This window comes from Budorcas taxicolor, chromosome 23 (assembly GCF_023091745.1).
Source record: "Budorcas taxicolor isolate Tak-1 chromosome 23, Takin1.1, whole genome shotgun sequence".
In the NCBI taxonomy this organism is placed as follows: domain Eukaryota; kingdom Metazoa; phylum Chordata; class Mammalia; order Artiodactyla; family Bovidae; genus Budorcas; species Budorcas taxicolor.
Window position 1 is genome coordinate 5,239,407 of NC_068932.1, and position 14,317 is coordinate 5,253,723.

Consider the following 14,317-nt stretch of genomic DNA (forward strand, 5'->3'; position numbering starts at 1 on the left):
CATTATTCTACTTCCCATTTCTTTTTTTTTTTTTTTTCCTTTCAGTAAGTACCTGTGAATTAATTGATGAAGATAACCAGTTCAAATATTTCCCAAATAAACAGCTGACTATCTGATTCCCCATTTCTTAAAAAAAGTACTTAATTACTTATTTCCTGGTTCTCTATTAGATCATTGTTGGAGCGTTCAAATGCTTTTCTAATTGAAACTCCACTTTTCCCCCATATTTAGCTATAAGGCTTCTTATTGCTGTTCATTAGTTGATTGAATTCAGTAGAAAAGTAACATATATATTTGGTTAATTTGTATGGTTGTTAATGTCATACACTTCCTTTCTAGTTTGAATACTTTACTTTTGACTGGTATTTTGGGGTACAAAGAGCAATAGGATTCTGAAAGGCTTCCTAGGTGGCTCAGTGGCAATGAATCTGCCTGCCAAGCAGGAGACAGATTTGATCCCTGGGTCTGGAAGATCCCTTGGAGAAGGAAATGGCAACTTCCACCAGCATTCTTACCTGGGACATGCCATAAATAGAGGAGTCTGGTGGGCTACAATGCATGGGGTCACAAAGTCAGACACAACTTAGTGACTAAACAGCAATAAAGGATTCTGAAAGTGAGCTGCTCAGTCATTCAAGTTTTGATATTTGGAAATATTTTGTCACAGAAGTACAATCATAGTTTTCAACAATAAGAATCAAAAGAACACCTAAGAATGCCCTATTTCATGAGAACTGGCCAGTGCAATGTAGGTTCAAATGCAATACAAAGAGTTGTCTTAGTAAACTTACAAAGCAAGTAATATGAGATTGCTACATCCATTGAGACATTGCCCATCTCTCTTTATTAAAATATGGAGAAAGAAATACAGGTCAGGAAGGGGGGTAAATTGCCAGAGAGGGTTAGAAGAGTGTTATTATTTTTTTTTGCATAAATCTTTATTGTATATATGTGTGTGTGTGTGTGTGTGTGTGTGTGTGTGTATATGATTTCTGAGGGTTTTTTTTTTCAAAATGAAGATTACCTAAAACTGTTCTCACACATATCATGATTATATTTGTTTTCTGAGAACAGACCCAACAACCACAACTGTTTTATTTTTTTTTAATCAAATAGTTCTTGTGCAAGTGTAATGGTATCCACACTTTGAAAATTGTGGAAAATAAGTACATTTTGTATAGAAGACATACTTGCTACTAAAGCAGGAATAAGAGAGAAAAAACTATTATGTTGAACTTCTGAAGAAAAATTGAAAAGTTTTGTGAATGCTTCCAGAGACTCTGTGGGCAAATATCAAGAATACCATTTGGAAAAGATATATGAAGCATCTATCAGTGCCCTGCAGGCATCCGCATCCAGAGTTATCAACAGCTCCCCTGTTGTGGTTTAAAGTAGTAGTCTTTACTGCAGGGACAAAATAGATGTCTGAAAACAGGCCGGGTCATACTTTTTCAAGCATTAAAACTAAATGTCTCACTTCATGCTTCCCCAAATAGAGCTAAATTCTTCCAGAGTCCTTCCTATGCTGTGGGTTTAAATGTCACTAATGGTTTAGTTTGTGGAGAAGCTCCCATTTTATTTGAGAATCAGGCACTACCTGCATGAGTTGGTTAAGAATGCATGGGAAACCATGATCTAGGCTGTTGCTATGCATGCATTGCCAAGTGTCATGTACAATTTAGTGAGGCAGACATAAGCCCACCAAGCCATCTGCCAAAAAATAAAACTTTATAAAGCATTAGAACCCTCCGTTCAGTTTATTTCAGTTGCTCAGTCGTGTCCATCTCTTTGTGACCCCATGAATTGCAGCACGCCAGGGCTCCCTGTTGTTCTATGTCCATTTCTAACTGTTGCTTCCTGATCTGCATACAGATTTCTCAAGAGGCAGATCAGGTGGTCTGCTATTCCCATCTCTTTCTGAATTTTCCACGGTTTATTGTGATCTACAAAGTCAAAGGCTTTGACAAAGTCAATAAAGCAGAAATAGATGTTTTTCTGGAACTCTCTTGCTTTTTCCATGATCCACCGGATGTTGGCAATTTGATCTGTGGTTCTTCTGCCTTTTCTAAAACCAGCTTGAACATCAGGAAGTTCACGGTTCACGTATTGCTAAAGCCTGGCTTGGAGAATTTTGAGCACTACTTTACTTGCATGTGAGATGAGTGCAGTTGTGTGGGTGTTTGAGCATTCTTTGGCATTGCCTTTCTTTGGGATTGAAATGAAAACTAATCTTTCCCAGTCCTGTGGCTACTGCTCAGTTTTCCAAATTTGCTGGCATATGGAGTGAAGCACTTTCACAACATCATCTTTCAGGATTTGAAATAGCTCAATAGGAATTCCATCACCTCCACTAGCTTTGTTCGTAGTGATGCTTTCTAAGGCCCACTTGACTTCACATTCCAGGATGTCTGGCTCTAGATGACTGATCACACCATCGTGATTATCTTGGTCATGAAGATCTTTTTTGTACAGTTCTTCTGTGTATTCTTGCCACCTCTTCTTAATATCTTCTGCTTCTGTTAGGTCCCTACTATTTCTGTCCTTTATCGAGCCCATCTTTGCATGAAATGTTCCCTTGGTATCTCTAATTTTCTTGAAGAGACCTCTAGTCTTTCCCATTCTGTTCTTTTCCTCTATTTCTTTGCATTGATCACTGAAGAAGGCTTTCTTTTCTCTTCTTGCTATTCTTTGGAACTCTGCATTCAGATGCTTATATCTTTCCTTTTCTCCTTTGCTTTTTGCCTCTCTTCTTTTCACAGCTATTTGTAAGGCCTCCCCAGACAGCCATTTTGCTTTTTTGCATTTCTTTTCCATGGGGATGGTCTTGATCCCTGTCTCCTGTACAATGTCGTGAACCTCATTCCACAGTTCATCAGGCACTCTATCTGTCAGATCTAGGCCCTTAAATCTGTTTTCTCACTTCCACTGTATAATCATAAGGGATTTAGTTTAGGTCATACCTGAATGGTCTAGCGGACTGGTTTCAAATAGTAAAAGGAGTACGTCAAGGCTGTATATTGTTGCCCTGCTTATTTAACTTATATGCAGAGTACATTATGAGAAATGCTGGGCTGGAAGAAACACAAGCTGGAATCAAGATTGCTGGCAGAAATATCAATAATCTCAGATATGCAGATGACACCACCCTTATGGCAGAACATGAAGAGGAACTAAAAAGCCTCTTGATGAAAGTGAAAGTGGAGATTGAAAAAGTTGGCTTAAAGCTCAACACTCAGAAAACGAAGATCATGGCATCTGGTCCCATCTCTTCATGGGAAATAGATGGGGAAACAGTGGAAACTGTGCCTGACTTTTTTTTTTTTGGGGTCCAAAATCACTGCAGATGGTGACTGGAGCCATGAAATTAAAAGACGCTTACTCCTTGGAAGAAAAGTTATGATCAACCTAGATAGCATATTCAAAAGCAGAGACATTAGGGAGGTAAACAGGGAGCAAACAGGGAGGCCTGGCGTGCTACGATTCATGGGGTCACAAAGAGTCAGACACGACTGAGTGACTGAACTGAACTGAGGCCTCCCTGTCCATCACTAACCCCCGGAGTTCACTCAAACTCCAACCTAAATAGCATATTCAAAAGCAGAGACATTACTTTGCCGACTAAGGTCCATTTAGTCAAGGCTATGGTTTTTCCAGTGGTCATGTATGGATGTGAGAGTTGGACTGTGAAGAAGGCTGAGCACCGAAGAATTGATGCTTTTGAACTGTGGTGTTGGAGAAGACTCTTGAGAGTCCCTTGGACTGCAAGGAGATCCAACCAGTCCATTCTGAAGGAGATCAGCCCTGGGATTTCTTTGGAGGGAATGATGCTAAAGCTGAAACTCCAGTACTTTGTCCACCTCATGTGAAGAGTTGACTCATTGGAAAAGACTCTGATGCTGGGAGGGATTGAGGGCAGGAGGAGAAGGGGACAGCAGAGGATGAGATGGCTGGATGGCATCACTGATTTGATGGACCTGAGTCTGAGTGAACTCCAGGAGTTGATGATGGACCGGGAGGCCTGGCATGCTGCAATTCACGGGGTCGCAAAGAGTCAGACACGACTGAGTGACTGAACTGAATTGAACTGATTGTTTTTCTAAATGCTGTAAAATTATTCATTTAAAATACAGACCACAAATCTAAGCAATCATGAGTCCACTATCATATACATAGGAGGGTGAATGTTAGAATCAGTCAAAATTAAGAATTATAATAATTAAAGATAATAAGCCAGAGATACTAGTCATTCTATGAGCTCAGTTTACCTTTCCAACGTTGTCTCTCTATATATTTGTTTTTATTTTTTCTACCATACCAGAGAAAACTTTCTATAAATCATTCTCAGAAAATATTACAATGTCTTCATTTAATGTAAAACACTTAAGCTGTTTCAGTATAATATTATATGTATGTTCCTCATGTGAATATATCACTCAAATGCTGAGTTGAAGGATATTTAAATTTTAAACAGGGTCTGTTACTTGCATCTCAAATCTCAAGATTTTACTAAGTAGAGAGTGAAAGAAAAATTGTGAGGCTTTCCTGGTAGCTCAGGTGGTAAAGAATCTGCCTGCAATGCAGGAGACTTGGATTCAATTCCTGGGTTGGGTAGATACCCTGGAGCAGGACAATGGGAACCCACTCCAGTATTCTTTCCTGGAGAATCTCCAAAGACAAAGGAGCCTGTTAAGTTGCAGTTTATGGGGTCTCAAAGAGTCAGATACGACTGAACAACTAAGCACAGCATGACACACGGCTCACTGGGTGAGAACAACAGTGGTCAAATGGATTTAATGTAGTGATTTTGATATTAACATTTTCATGGTTCTAAATCCACATTTGAAGACATGAATAGAGTGTAAGTTATCCCTGGTTTCCCAGGAGGCGCAGCGATAAAGAATCCACCTGGCTATGTAGGAGATTTAAGAGAGGTGGGTTTGATCCTTGGGTCAGGAAGATTCCCTGGAGAAAAAAAAATGGCAACCCACTCCAGTATTTTTGCCTGGAGAATCCCATGGACAGAGGAGCCTGGTGGGCTACAGTCCATGCAATAACAGAGTCGGAGATGACTGGGCATGTGCACACACACACACACACACACACACACAAGTTATCCCCACAAAGAGCTCTTTATTTTTAGGAAAATATTGATAGCGTTTAGACCAGTGAGAACCCATTAGAGAAAATGATTTGGACAGAGCCCCTAAGATGTATGTGAGCTCTAAATTATTGTTTAATGGTTACCTTCAATTATTAAAATGCCTGTAAATGTAATGTAACTTAATAACAACATTAAGTTTCATGTATAACAATTAATATAATTGCTTTTTTGGTTTCATTTAGAATGCCACAACTATACATTTCTCCTGAGATTAAAAACTACAGATTTTGTACAAGAGTGCATGATATGTTTCAAGTTTATGTTAGTTGAGAAGGAATAATATATAAGAACCTTGCAGTGATTTCTTAGAATGTGTATGAGATACTGAGACACACTCTATTTCCATTCAGAATTACCACTTATATATTTGGCCTGAGAGTTCCACAAATTTAAAGCAGTATTTTCTAAACTGGGTTTTAAGGGTGTTAGTTCAAGAAGATGTTAATAAGTGATTCTAGAAAATGTACAAACAATGCCCCTTTCTTAGACAGCTTTTAGGCAAATTAATACACTTAAATCTCTGAAACAACCTGTAGTAGAATGAATTAACATTTTTAAAATGTTATTTAATATGGTGTTTCCCAAACTTATCTCTGCAAAGTAAATGTTTGTCTTTCCAGCATACCTATTATAATCTAGCACAAGGTTAGCAAACTACATCCTATTTGCCATCTGTTTTTGTAAATAAAGTATTATTGCAACACAGTCATGTCTACTGGTTGCTTTTGTGTTACAATGGTAGACTTGAGTAGCTATAACAGAGACTGCATGGCCAGCAAAGCCTAAGCATATTTATTATCTGGTCCTGTTAGCAAAACTTGATGCCACTGGACATCAGAAATGCATTATATCTTTAAACAGAACATTCTTGTAGATAAGAATAATATATAACATATATATATAGTTATATATAATATGTATATTATGTATTATTATATATAAGTTACATGTATATAGCTACATGATATATAATTAAGTTTAACTATATGAAACATACAATTGATTTCTATTGACTTAAACATCAAATTTTAAAACATTTATTTTAATGTAATTTATGTGAAACTTTAAGTCATCATTTAGGGAAGAAGAATATAAATATATTTACAAATCTTGTCTAAAGCCAAAAACAAATACTATACTTGATAACCTTATATATTTGATTAAATTAATTGGGAAAGATTTAAAATTTATTAACATACTTTTTCCTTGCTCTACTTATAGGAGAAATTTGTGATATAAAGCCCTATGTACAAAGTTACTAAGTCTTTTCATTTGACTTTGAGGGCATCTTGCTCCCCTTTCAGATTCAAAATTAAACTAATTTGTGGTGTTAAATTACACATTTTGAAATCTGACTTTACTCGTTCAGGTGTTATCGAGCTGTCCAGACAACAATATCTGAATGTCAATTCTCTCTGAGGTAATAAAACTGAACTAAACTCTCTGATTCTTTTTTTCCAGGAAGAACTGAACCCCATCATTGTTACGCCACCCATTCAAGCCATTGATCAGGACCGGAATATCCAGCCACCATCTGATAGGCCAGGCATTCTCTATTCCATCCTTGTTGGTGTGTATCGTCTAACATTTTACATTCTCAGCTTTAGCTCTAAAATTGTGTAGGAAAAATATGTTTCAAATTTTTATAACAAAGATTTTATTTCTAGAAATTTATTGAAATTATTTTTACATATAAATAGTAAAATAACCATTTAAAAATATTTTTTCCCTTAAAACCAACCTCAGTGAAATGTGAACAATAAGTAGAAACACTTTTATTGAGGAGGCAAAACAACTTCAAAATAGTATATAGTCTTCTGTTGGTAGTTTTCTCTGTATTAGCTCAAAGAATTCTCTAAAAAAAAAAAAATTGAAAAATCACTTTAGAAGCTTACAGTATATGATCAACTAGTATTGTATCATTGGTTGGGTCCCATTACCGTCATATAATTCTAAAAACAGTGATTCCATTACATAGTTCTGAAAAGTATGTGACAATTAAATAAGAGCTATTGGAGCCAACAAGAAGAAAGATTATGATTATCCCGAGGAAACATAACACATTATACACTTTGGCTAAATTTTCTTTGAAGAATTACAGATAAGTCATTTTAATCCATTCTTGTGCATATCTGTTCAGTTCAGTTCAGTCCCTCAGTCGTGTCCGACTCTTTGCGACCCCATGAATCTCAGCACGCCAGGCCTCCCTGTCCATCGTCAACTCCCGAAGTTCACTCAGATTCACGTCCATTGAGTCAGTGATGCCATCCAGCCATCTCATCCTCTGTCGTCCCCTTCTCCTCCTGCCACCAATCCCTCCCAGCATCAGAGACTTTTCCAGTGAGTCAGCTCTTCTCATGAGGTGGCCAAAGTACTGGAGTTTCAGCTTTAGCATCATTCCTTCCAAAGAAATCCCAGGGCTGATCTCCTTCAGAATGGACTGATTGGATCTCCGTGCAGTCCAAGGGACTCTCAATAGTCTTCTCCAACACCACAGTTCAAAAGCATCAATTCTTTGGCACTCAGCCTTCTTCACAGTCCAACTCTCACATCCATATATGACCACAGGAAAAACCATAGCCTTGACTAGACGGACCTTTGTTGGCAAAGTAATGTCTCTGCTTTTGAATATGCTATCTAGGTTGGTCATAACTTTTTTTCCAAGGAGTAAGTGTCTTTTAATTTCATGGAGGCAATAACCATCTGCAGTGATCTTAGAGCCCCAAAAAATGAAGTCTGACACTGTTTCCACTGTTTCCCCATCTCTTTCCCATGAAGGGGTGGGACCAGATGCCATGATCTTCATTTTCTGAATGTTGAGCTTTAAGCCAACTTTTTCACTCTCTTCTTTCACTTTCATCAAGAGGCTTTTGAGTTCTTCTTCACTTTCTGCCATAAGGGTGGTGTCATCTGCATATCTGAGGTTATTGATATTTCTCCTGGCAATCTTGATTCCAGCTTGTGCTTCTTCCAGTCCAGCATTTCTCATGATGTACTCTGAATATAAGTTAAATAAGCAGGGTGACAATATACAGCCTTGATGTACTCCTTTTCCTATTTGGAATCAGTCTGTTGTTCCATGTCCAGTTCTAACTGTTGCTTCCTGACCTGCATACAGATTTCTCAAGAGGCAGGTAAGATGGTCTGGTATTCCCATCTCTTGAAGGATTTTCCACAGTTTATTGTGACCCACACAGTCAAAGGCTTTGGCATAGTCAATAAAGCAGGAATAGATGTTTTTCTGGAACTCTCTTGCTTTTTCCATGTTACAGTGGATGTTGGCAATTTGATCTGTGTTTCCTATGCCTTTTCTAAAACCAGCTTGAACATCTGGAGGTTTATGGTTCACGTATTGCTGAGGCCTGGCTTGGGGAATTTTGAGCATTACTTTACTAGTGTGTGAGATGAGTGCAATTGTGTGGTAGTTTGAGCATTCTTTGGCATTGCCTTTCTTTGGGATTGGAATGAAAACTGACCTTTTCCAGTCCTGTGGCCACTGATGAGTTTTCCAAATTTGCTGGCATATTGAGTGCAGCTGATTCACAGCATCATCTTTCAGGATTTGAAATAGCTCACCTGGAATTCCATCACCTCCACTAGCTTTGTTTGTAGTGATGCTTTCTAAGGCCCACTTGACTTCACATTCCAGGGTGTCTGGCTCTAGATGACTGATCACACCATCGTGATTATCTGGGTCATGAAGTTCTTTTTTGTACAGTTTTTCCGTGTATTTTTGTCACCTCTTCTTAATATCCTCTGCTTCTTTAGGTCCATACCATTTCTGTCCTTTAGTGAGCCCATCTTTGCATGAAATGTTCCCTTGGTATCTCTAATTTTCTTGAAAAAATCTCTTGTCTTTCCCATTCTGTTCTTTTCCTCTATTTCTTTGCATTGATCACTGAAGAAGGCTTTCTTATCTCTTCTTGCTATTCTCTGGAACTCTGCATTCAGATGCTTATATCTTTCCTTTTTTCCTTTGCTTTTTGCCTCTCTTCTTTTCACAGCTATTTGTAAGGCCTCCCCAGACAGCCATTTTGCTTTTTTGCATTTCTTTTCCATGGGGATGGTCTTGATCCCTGTCTCCTGTACAATGTCGTGAACCTCATTCCATAGTTCATCAGGCACTCTATCTGTCAGATCTAGGCCCTTAAATCTATTTCTCACTTCCACTGTATAATCATAAGGGATTTAATTTAGGTCATACCTGAATGGTCTAGCAGTTTCCTCTACTTTCTTCAATTTGAGTCTGAATTTGGTAATAAAGAGTTCATGATCTGAGCCACAGTCAGCTCCTGGTCTTGTTTTTGTTGACTGTATAGAGCTTCTGCTTCTTTGGCTGCAAAGAATATAATTAATCTGACTTCAGTGTTGACCATTTGGTGATGTTCATGTGTAGAGTCTTCTCTTGTGTTGTTGGAAGAGGGTGTTTGCTATGACCAGTGCATTTTCTTGTCAAAACTCTATTATTCTTTGCCCTGCTTCATTCCACATTCCAAGGCCAAATTTGCCTGTTACTCCAGGTGTTTCTTGACTTCCTACTTTTGCATTCCAGTCCCCTATCATGAAAAGGACATCTTTTTTGGGTGTTCTAAAAGGTCTTGTAGGTCTTCATAAAACCGTTCAACTTCAGTTTCTTCAGCGTTACTGGTTGGGGCATAGACTTGGATAACTGTGATATTGAATGGTTTGCCTTGGAGACAAACAGAGATCATTCTGTCATTTTTGCGATTTCATCCAAGTACCACATTTCAGACTCTTTTGTTGACCATGATCGATACTCCATTTCTTCTGAGGGATTCCTGACCACAGTAGTAAATGTAATGGTCATTTGAGTTCAATTCACCCATTCCAGTCCATTTTAGTTCGCTGATTCCTAGAATGTCGACATTTACTCTTGCCATCTCTTGTTTGGCCACTTCCAATTTGCCTTGATTCATGGACCTGACATTCCTGGTTCCTATGCCATATTGCTCTTTACAGCATCTGACCTTGCTTCTATCACCAGTCACATCCACAGCTGGGTATTGTTTTTGCTTTGGCTCCATCCCTTCATTCTTTCTGGAGTTATTTCTCCATTGATCTCCAGTAGCATATTGGGAACCTACTGACCTGGGGAGTTCCTCCTTCAGTATCCTATCATTTTGCCTTTTCATACTGTTCATGGGGTTCTCAAGGCAAGAATACTGAAGTGGTTTGCCATTCCCTTCTCCAGTGGACCACATTCTGTCAGACCCTCCACCATGACCCACCTGTCTTGGATTGCCACGTGGGAATGGCTTGGTTTCATTGAGTTAGACAAGGCTGTGGTCCTAGTGTGATTAGATTGACTAGTTTTCTGTGAGTACGGTTTCAGTGTGTCTGCCCTCTGATGCCCTCTTGCAACACCTACCATCTTACTTGGGTTTCTCTTACCTTGGGCGAGGGGTATCTCTTCACGGCTGTGCTAGCAAAGCACAGCCGCTGCTCCTTACCTTGGATGAGGAGTATCTCCTTGCCGCCACCCTTCTTGACCTTCAACGTGGGATGGCATATCTGTTAGTCATACAAAAAGCAAAACTGATAAGAATCTCATGTCACTTTTCTTAAACTGCTTTTGCTAAAATATGGATGTAGCTGTTTTGCATGATTTATAGTATCTAGAGAGATACATACATCTAAAACAAACAATACATCTCATAATGAAGAAGAGACACTTTTGAAGCATGCTTCAAAGTAAATGTTGAATGGAATTTAACTTTATCCTCAACCCCTTCCCACCCCACAGATGGATATTTTAATCACCTAGTCCATGGTGTCGCACAGAGTCGGACACGACTGAGCGACTTCACTTTCACTTTTCACTTTCTTGCATTGGAGAAGGAAATGGCAACCCACTCCAGTGTTCTTGCCTGGAGAATCCCAGGGACAGGGGAGCCTAATGGGCTGCCGTCTATGGAGTCGCACAGAGTCGGACATGACTGAAGCGACTTAGCAGCAGCAGTAGAGATGCCACACAGATTTCAAAATATAATGTTACAGCATACTTAGAAATACTGTCCATAGAGAAAATTCAAGTAATTCTGTTTCAAGTCTTTGATGTCTAGAACTACACATGTATTATAAGTAAGTTGTAGACATTAGACTATTAATTTTTTTTTAAAAGTCCTTATGAACACAAGCATAAGTCTGTTTTCAGTCTTTAGGGGGTTGACATGGTGGCTCAGTTGGTAAAAAGTCAATTTTACCTGTAGTGCAGGAGACCCAAGTTCAGTTCCTGGGGGGGGGAAGAATCCCTGGATAAGGAAATGGAGGCCCACTCCAAAATTGTTGCCTGGAGAATCCATGGACAGAGGAGCCTGGTGGGCTACAGTCCCTGGTATCTCAAAGAGTTGGACACGACTGAGTGACTGACTCTTTCACTTTCAGGTTGACATACATAAAAGGAAATAGGCTTTTTTTTTTTTTTTTAATTTCATTAACTAACGGCTTGATAGTATGGCAATTACTATACTAGATGATGTAGATATGAACATGAGGGAGAAATGGTCTAGGTTGGGCAGGAATACAGTCTATGGATAGAAATGTCAAAAGGTACATTAAAATACATGGTTTAAAAAAAGTATGGTTTTAAATACTACAAATAAATTATGAACAACATATGTGATCTCATGGGAGGAGAGAACTAAAGATATCTATGAAATTGCTTAGAAACCGTTATTTTAGCAGAAAAACTATAGTTTTCAAGTATAAAATGAGATAAAAATGATTTGGATAATGCAGCAAGTGAAAGTCCAAAGTGTTAAATTTAAAGATAATTATAAATTTCATTATTTTGTTTATTGCGTCTTGCCATGAAGTTTTGTAAGGCCATTAAACTTATAGCTGTTTTCCCTTCAGTTCAGTTCAGTCACTCAGTCACGTCTGACTCTTTGCAACCCCATGAATCGCAGCACGCCAGGCCTCCCTGTCCATCACCAACTCCCGGAGTTCACTCAAACTCATGTCCACCAAGTCGGTGATGCTATCCAGCCATCTCATCCTCTGTCGTCCCCTTCTCCTCCTGGCCCCAATCCCTCCCAGCATCAGAGTCTTTTCCAATGAGTCAACTCTTCGCATGAGGTAGCCAAACTACTGGAGTTTAGGCTTTAGCATCAGTCCTTCCAATGAACACCCAGGATTGATCTCCTTTAGAATGGACCGGTTGGATCTCCTTGCAGTCCAAGGGACTCTGAATAGTCTTCTCCAACACCACAGTTCAAAAGCATTTTCCTGTTCTCTTACTGATACCTTATTATGAGCCACAGGTAGAAAAGATATGCCCACTCTCACATTACAAGAATCCATCCACATTTTCATCTAGCACTTCCATTGCTTTATTGCTTATTGTAAATAAATATCTACTCCATTTGTGGTTTACTTTAGTATACTGTATGAAAAATAGATAAATTTTTATAATTTTCTGTATGACTCCCCTATTAGGTAAATGCTCCTAACCAAAAATCCATTTTCCCCTAATTTTGAAGATGATTCCTTTATCATACACTTAATTGTCATGTGCAATTTTGACTATTTCTGAATTTTTAAGCTTATTTAACTGGCATCATTTTTCTCTCCTTACATAAGCCCAGGGAAATTTTTCTTTCTTGTTGAAGCAGAGGACTATAGCAATTAACACATTTTTGAATATAATTTACATCTTTAAACCTGGATTTGAATACAAGCTCTGTCTGACATTGTCTCTTTGACATTGGACAAATTACTTAATATTGCAAATATCCTAAGTCTTCCCAGGTACAATGAGAATAATTTACAGTGGTATCGATGATTTTATATATAAAGCATTTAAGGGCTTCCCTGGTGGGTTAGATGGTAAAGAATCAGCTTGTAATGCAGGAAACCTAGGTTTGATCCCTGGCTTGGGAAGATCCCTTGGAGAAGGAAATGGCTACCCACTCCAGTATTCTTGCCTGGGAAATTCCATGGACAGAGGAACCTGCTGGGCTATGGTCCATGGAGCTGCAAAGAGGAACACGACTGAGCAACTAACAAACACACATAAAGCACTTAGCACAATGTTCAGTTCAGTTTAGTTGCTCAGTCGTGGTTAACTCTTTGTGACCCCATGAACTGCAGCACGCCAGGCCTCCCTGTCCATCACCAGCTCCCAGAGTTCACTCAAATTCATGTCCATCGAGTGGGTGATGCCATCAAGCCATCTCATCCTCTGTAGCCCACTTCTCCTCTTGCCCCCAATAACTCCCAGCATCAGTCTTTTCTGATGAGTCAACTCTTCGCATGAGATGCCCAAAATATTGAAGTTTCAGCTTTAGAGTCAGTCCTTCCAAAGAACACACAAGACTGATCTCCTTTAGAATGGACTGGTTGGATCTCCTTGCAGTCCAAGAGACTCTCAAGAGTCTTCTCCAACACCACAGTTCAAAAACATCAATTCTTTGGTACTCAGCTTTCTTCACAGTCCAACTTTCACATCCATACATGACCACTGGAAAAACTATAGCCTTGACTAGACGGACCTTTGTTGGCAAAGTAATGTATCTGGTTTTGAATATGCTGTCTAGGCTGGTCATAACTTTCCTTCCAAGGAATAAGTGTCTTTTAATTTCTTGGCTGCAGTCACCATCTGCAGTGATTTTGAAGTCCCAAAAAATAAAGTCTGACGTTGTTTCCACTGTTTCCCCATCTATTTCCCATGAAGGGATGGGACCAGATGCCATGATCTTCATTTTCTGAATGTTGAGTTTTAAGCCAACTTTTTCACTCTCCTCTTTCACTTTCATCAAGAAGCTTCTTACTTCCTCTTCACTTTCTGCCGTAAGGGTGGTGTCATCTGCAAATCTGAGGTTATTGATATTTCTCCCAGCAATCTTGATTCCAGCTTGTGCTTCTTCCAGCCCAGCATTTCTCATGATGTACTCTGCATATAAGTTAAATAAGCAGGGTGACAATATACAGCCTTGACGTACTCCTTTTCCTGTTTGGAATCAGTCTGTTGTTCCATGTCCAGTTCTAACTGTTGCTTCCTGACCTACATATACGTTTCTCAAGAGGCAGATCAGGTGGTCTGGTATTCCCATCTCTTGAAGAATTTTCCACAGTTTATTGTGACCCACACAGTCAAAGGCTTTGACATAGTCAGTAAAGCAGAAGTAGATGTTT

At 39.0% G+C, this 14,317-nt stretch overlaps 1 protein-coding gene across 1 annotated transcript in view; it reads left to right on the forward strand.

Moving 5' to 3' along the window:
* PCDH15 (protocadherin related 15) overlaps positions 1-14,317 on the forward strand; it is an 898,514-nt gene that overhangs the window by 475,674 nt on the left and 408,523 nt on the right. The window contains exon 9 of the mRNA XM_052660663.1: positions 6,623-6,731. Coding sequence (XP_052516623.1) covers positions 6,623-6,731 — 109 coding nt within the window. The remainder of the gene's footprint in view (positions 1-6,622; positions 6,732-14,317) is intronic.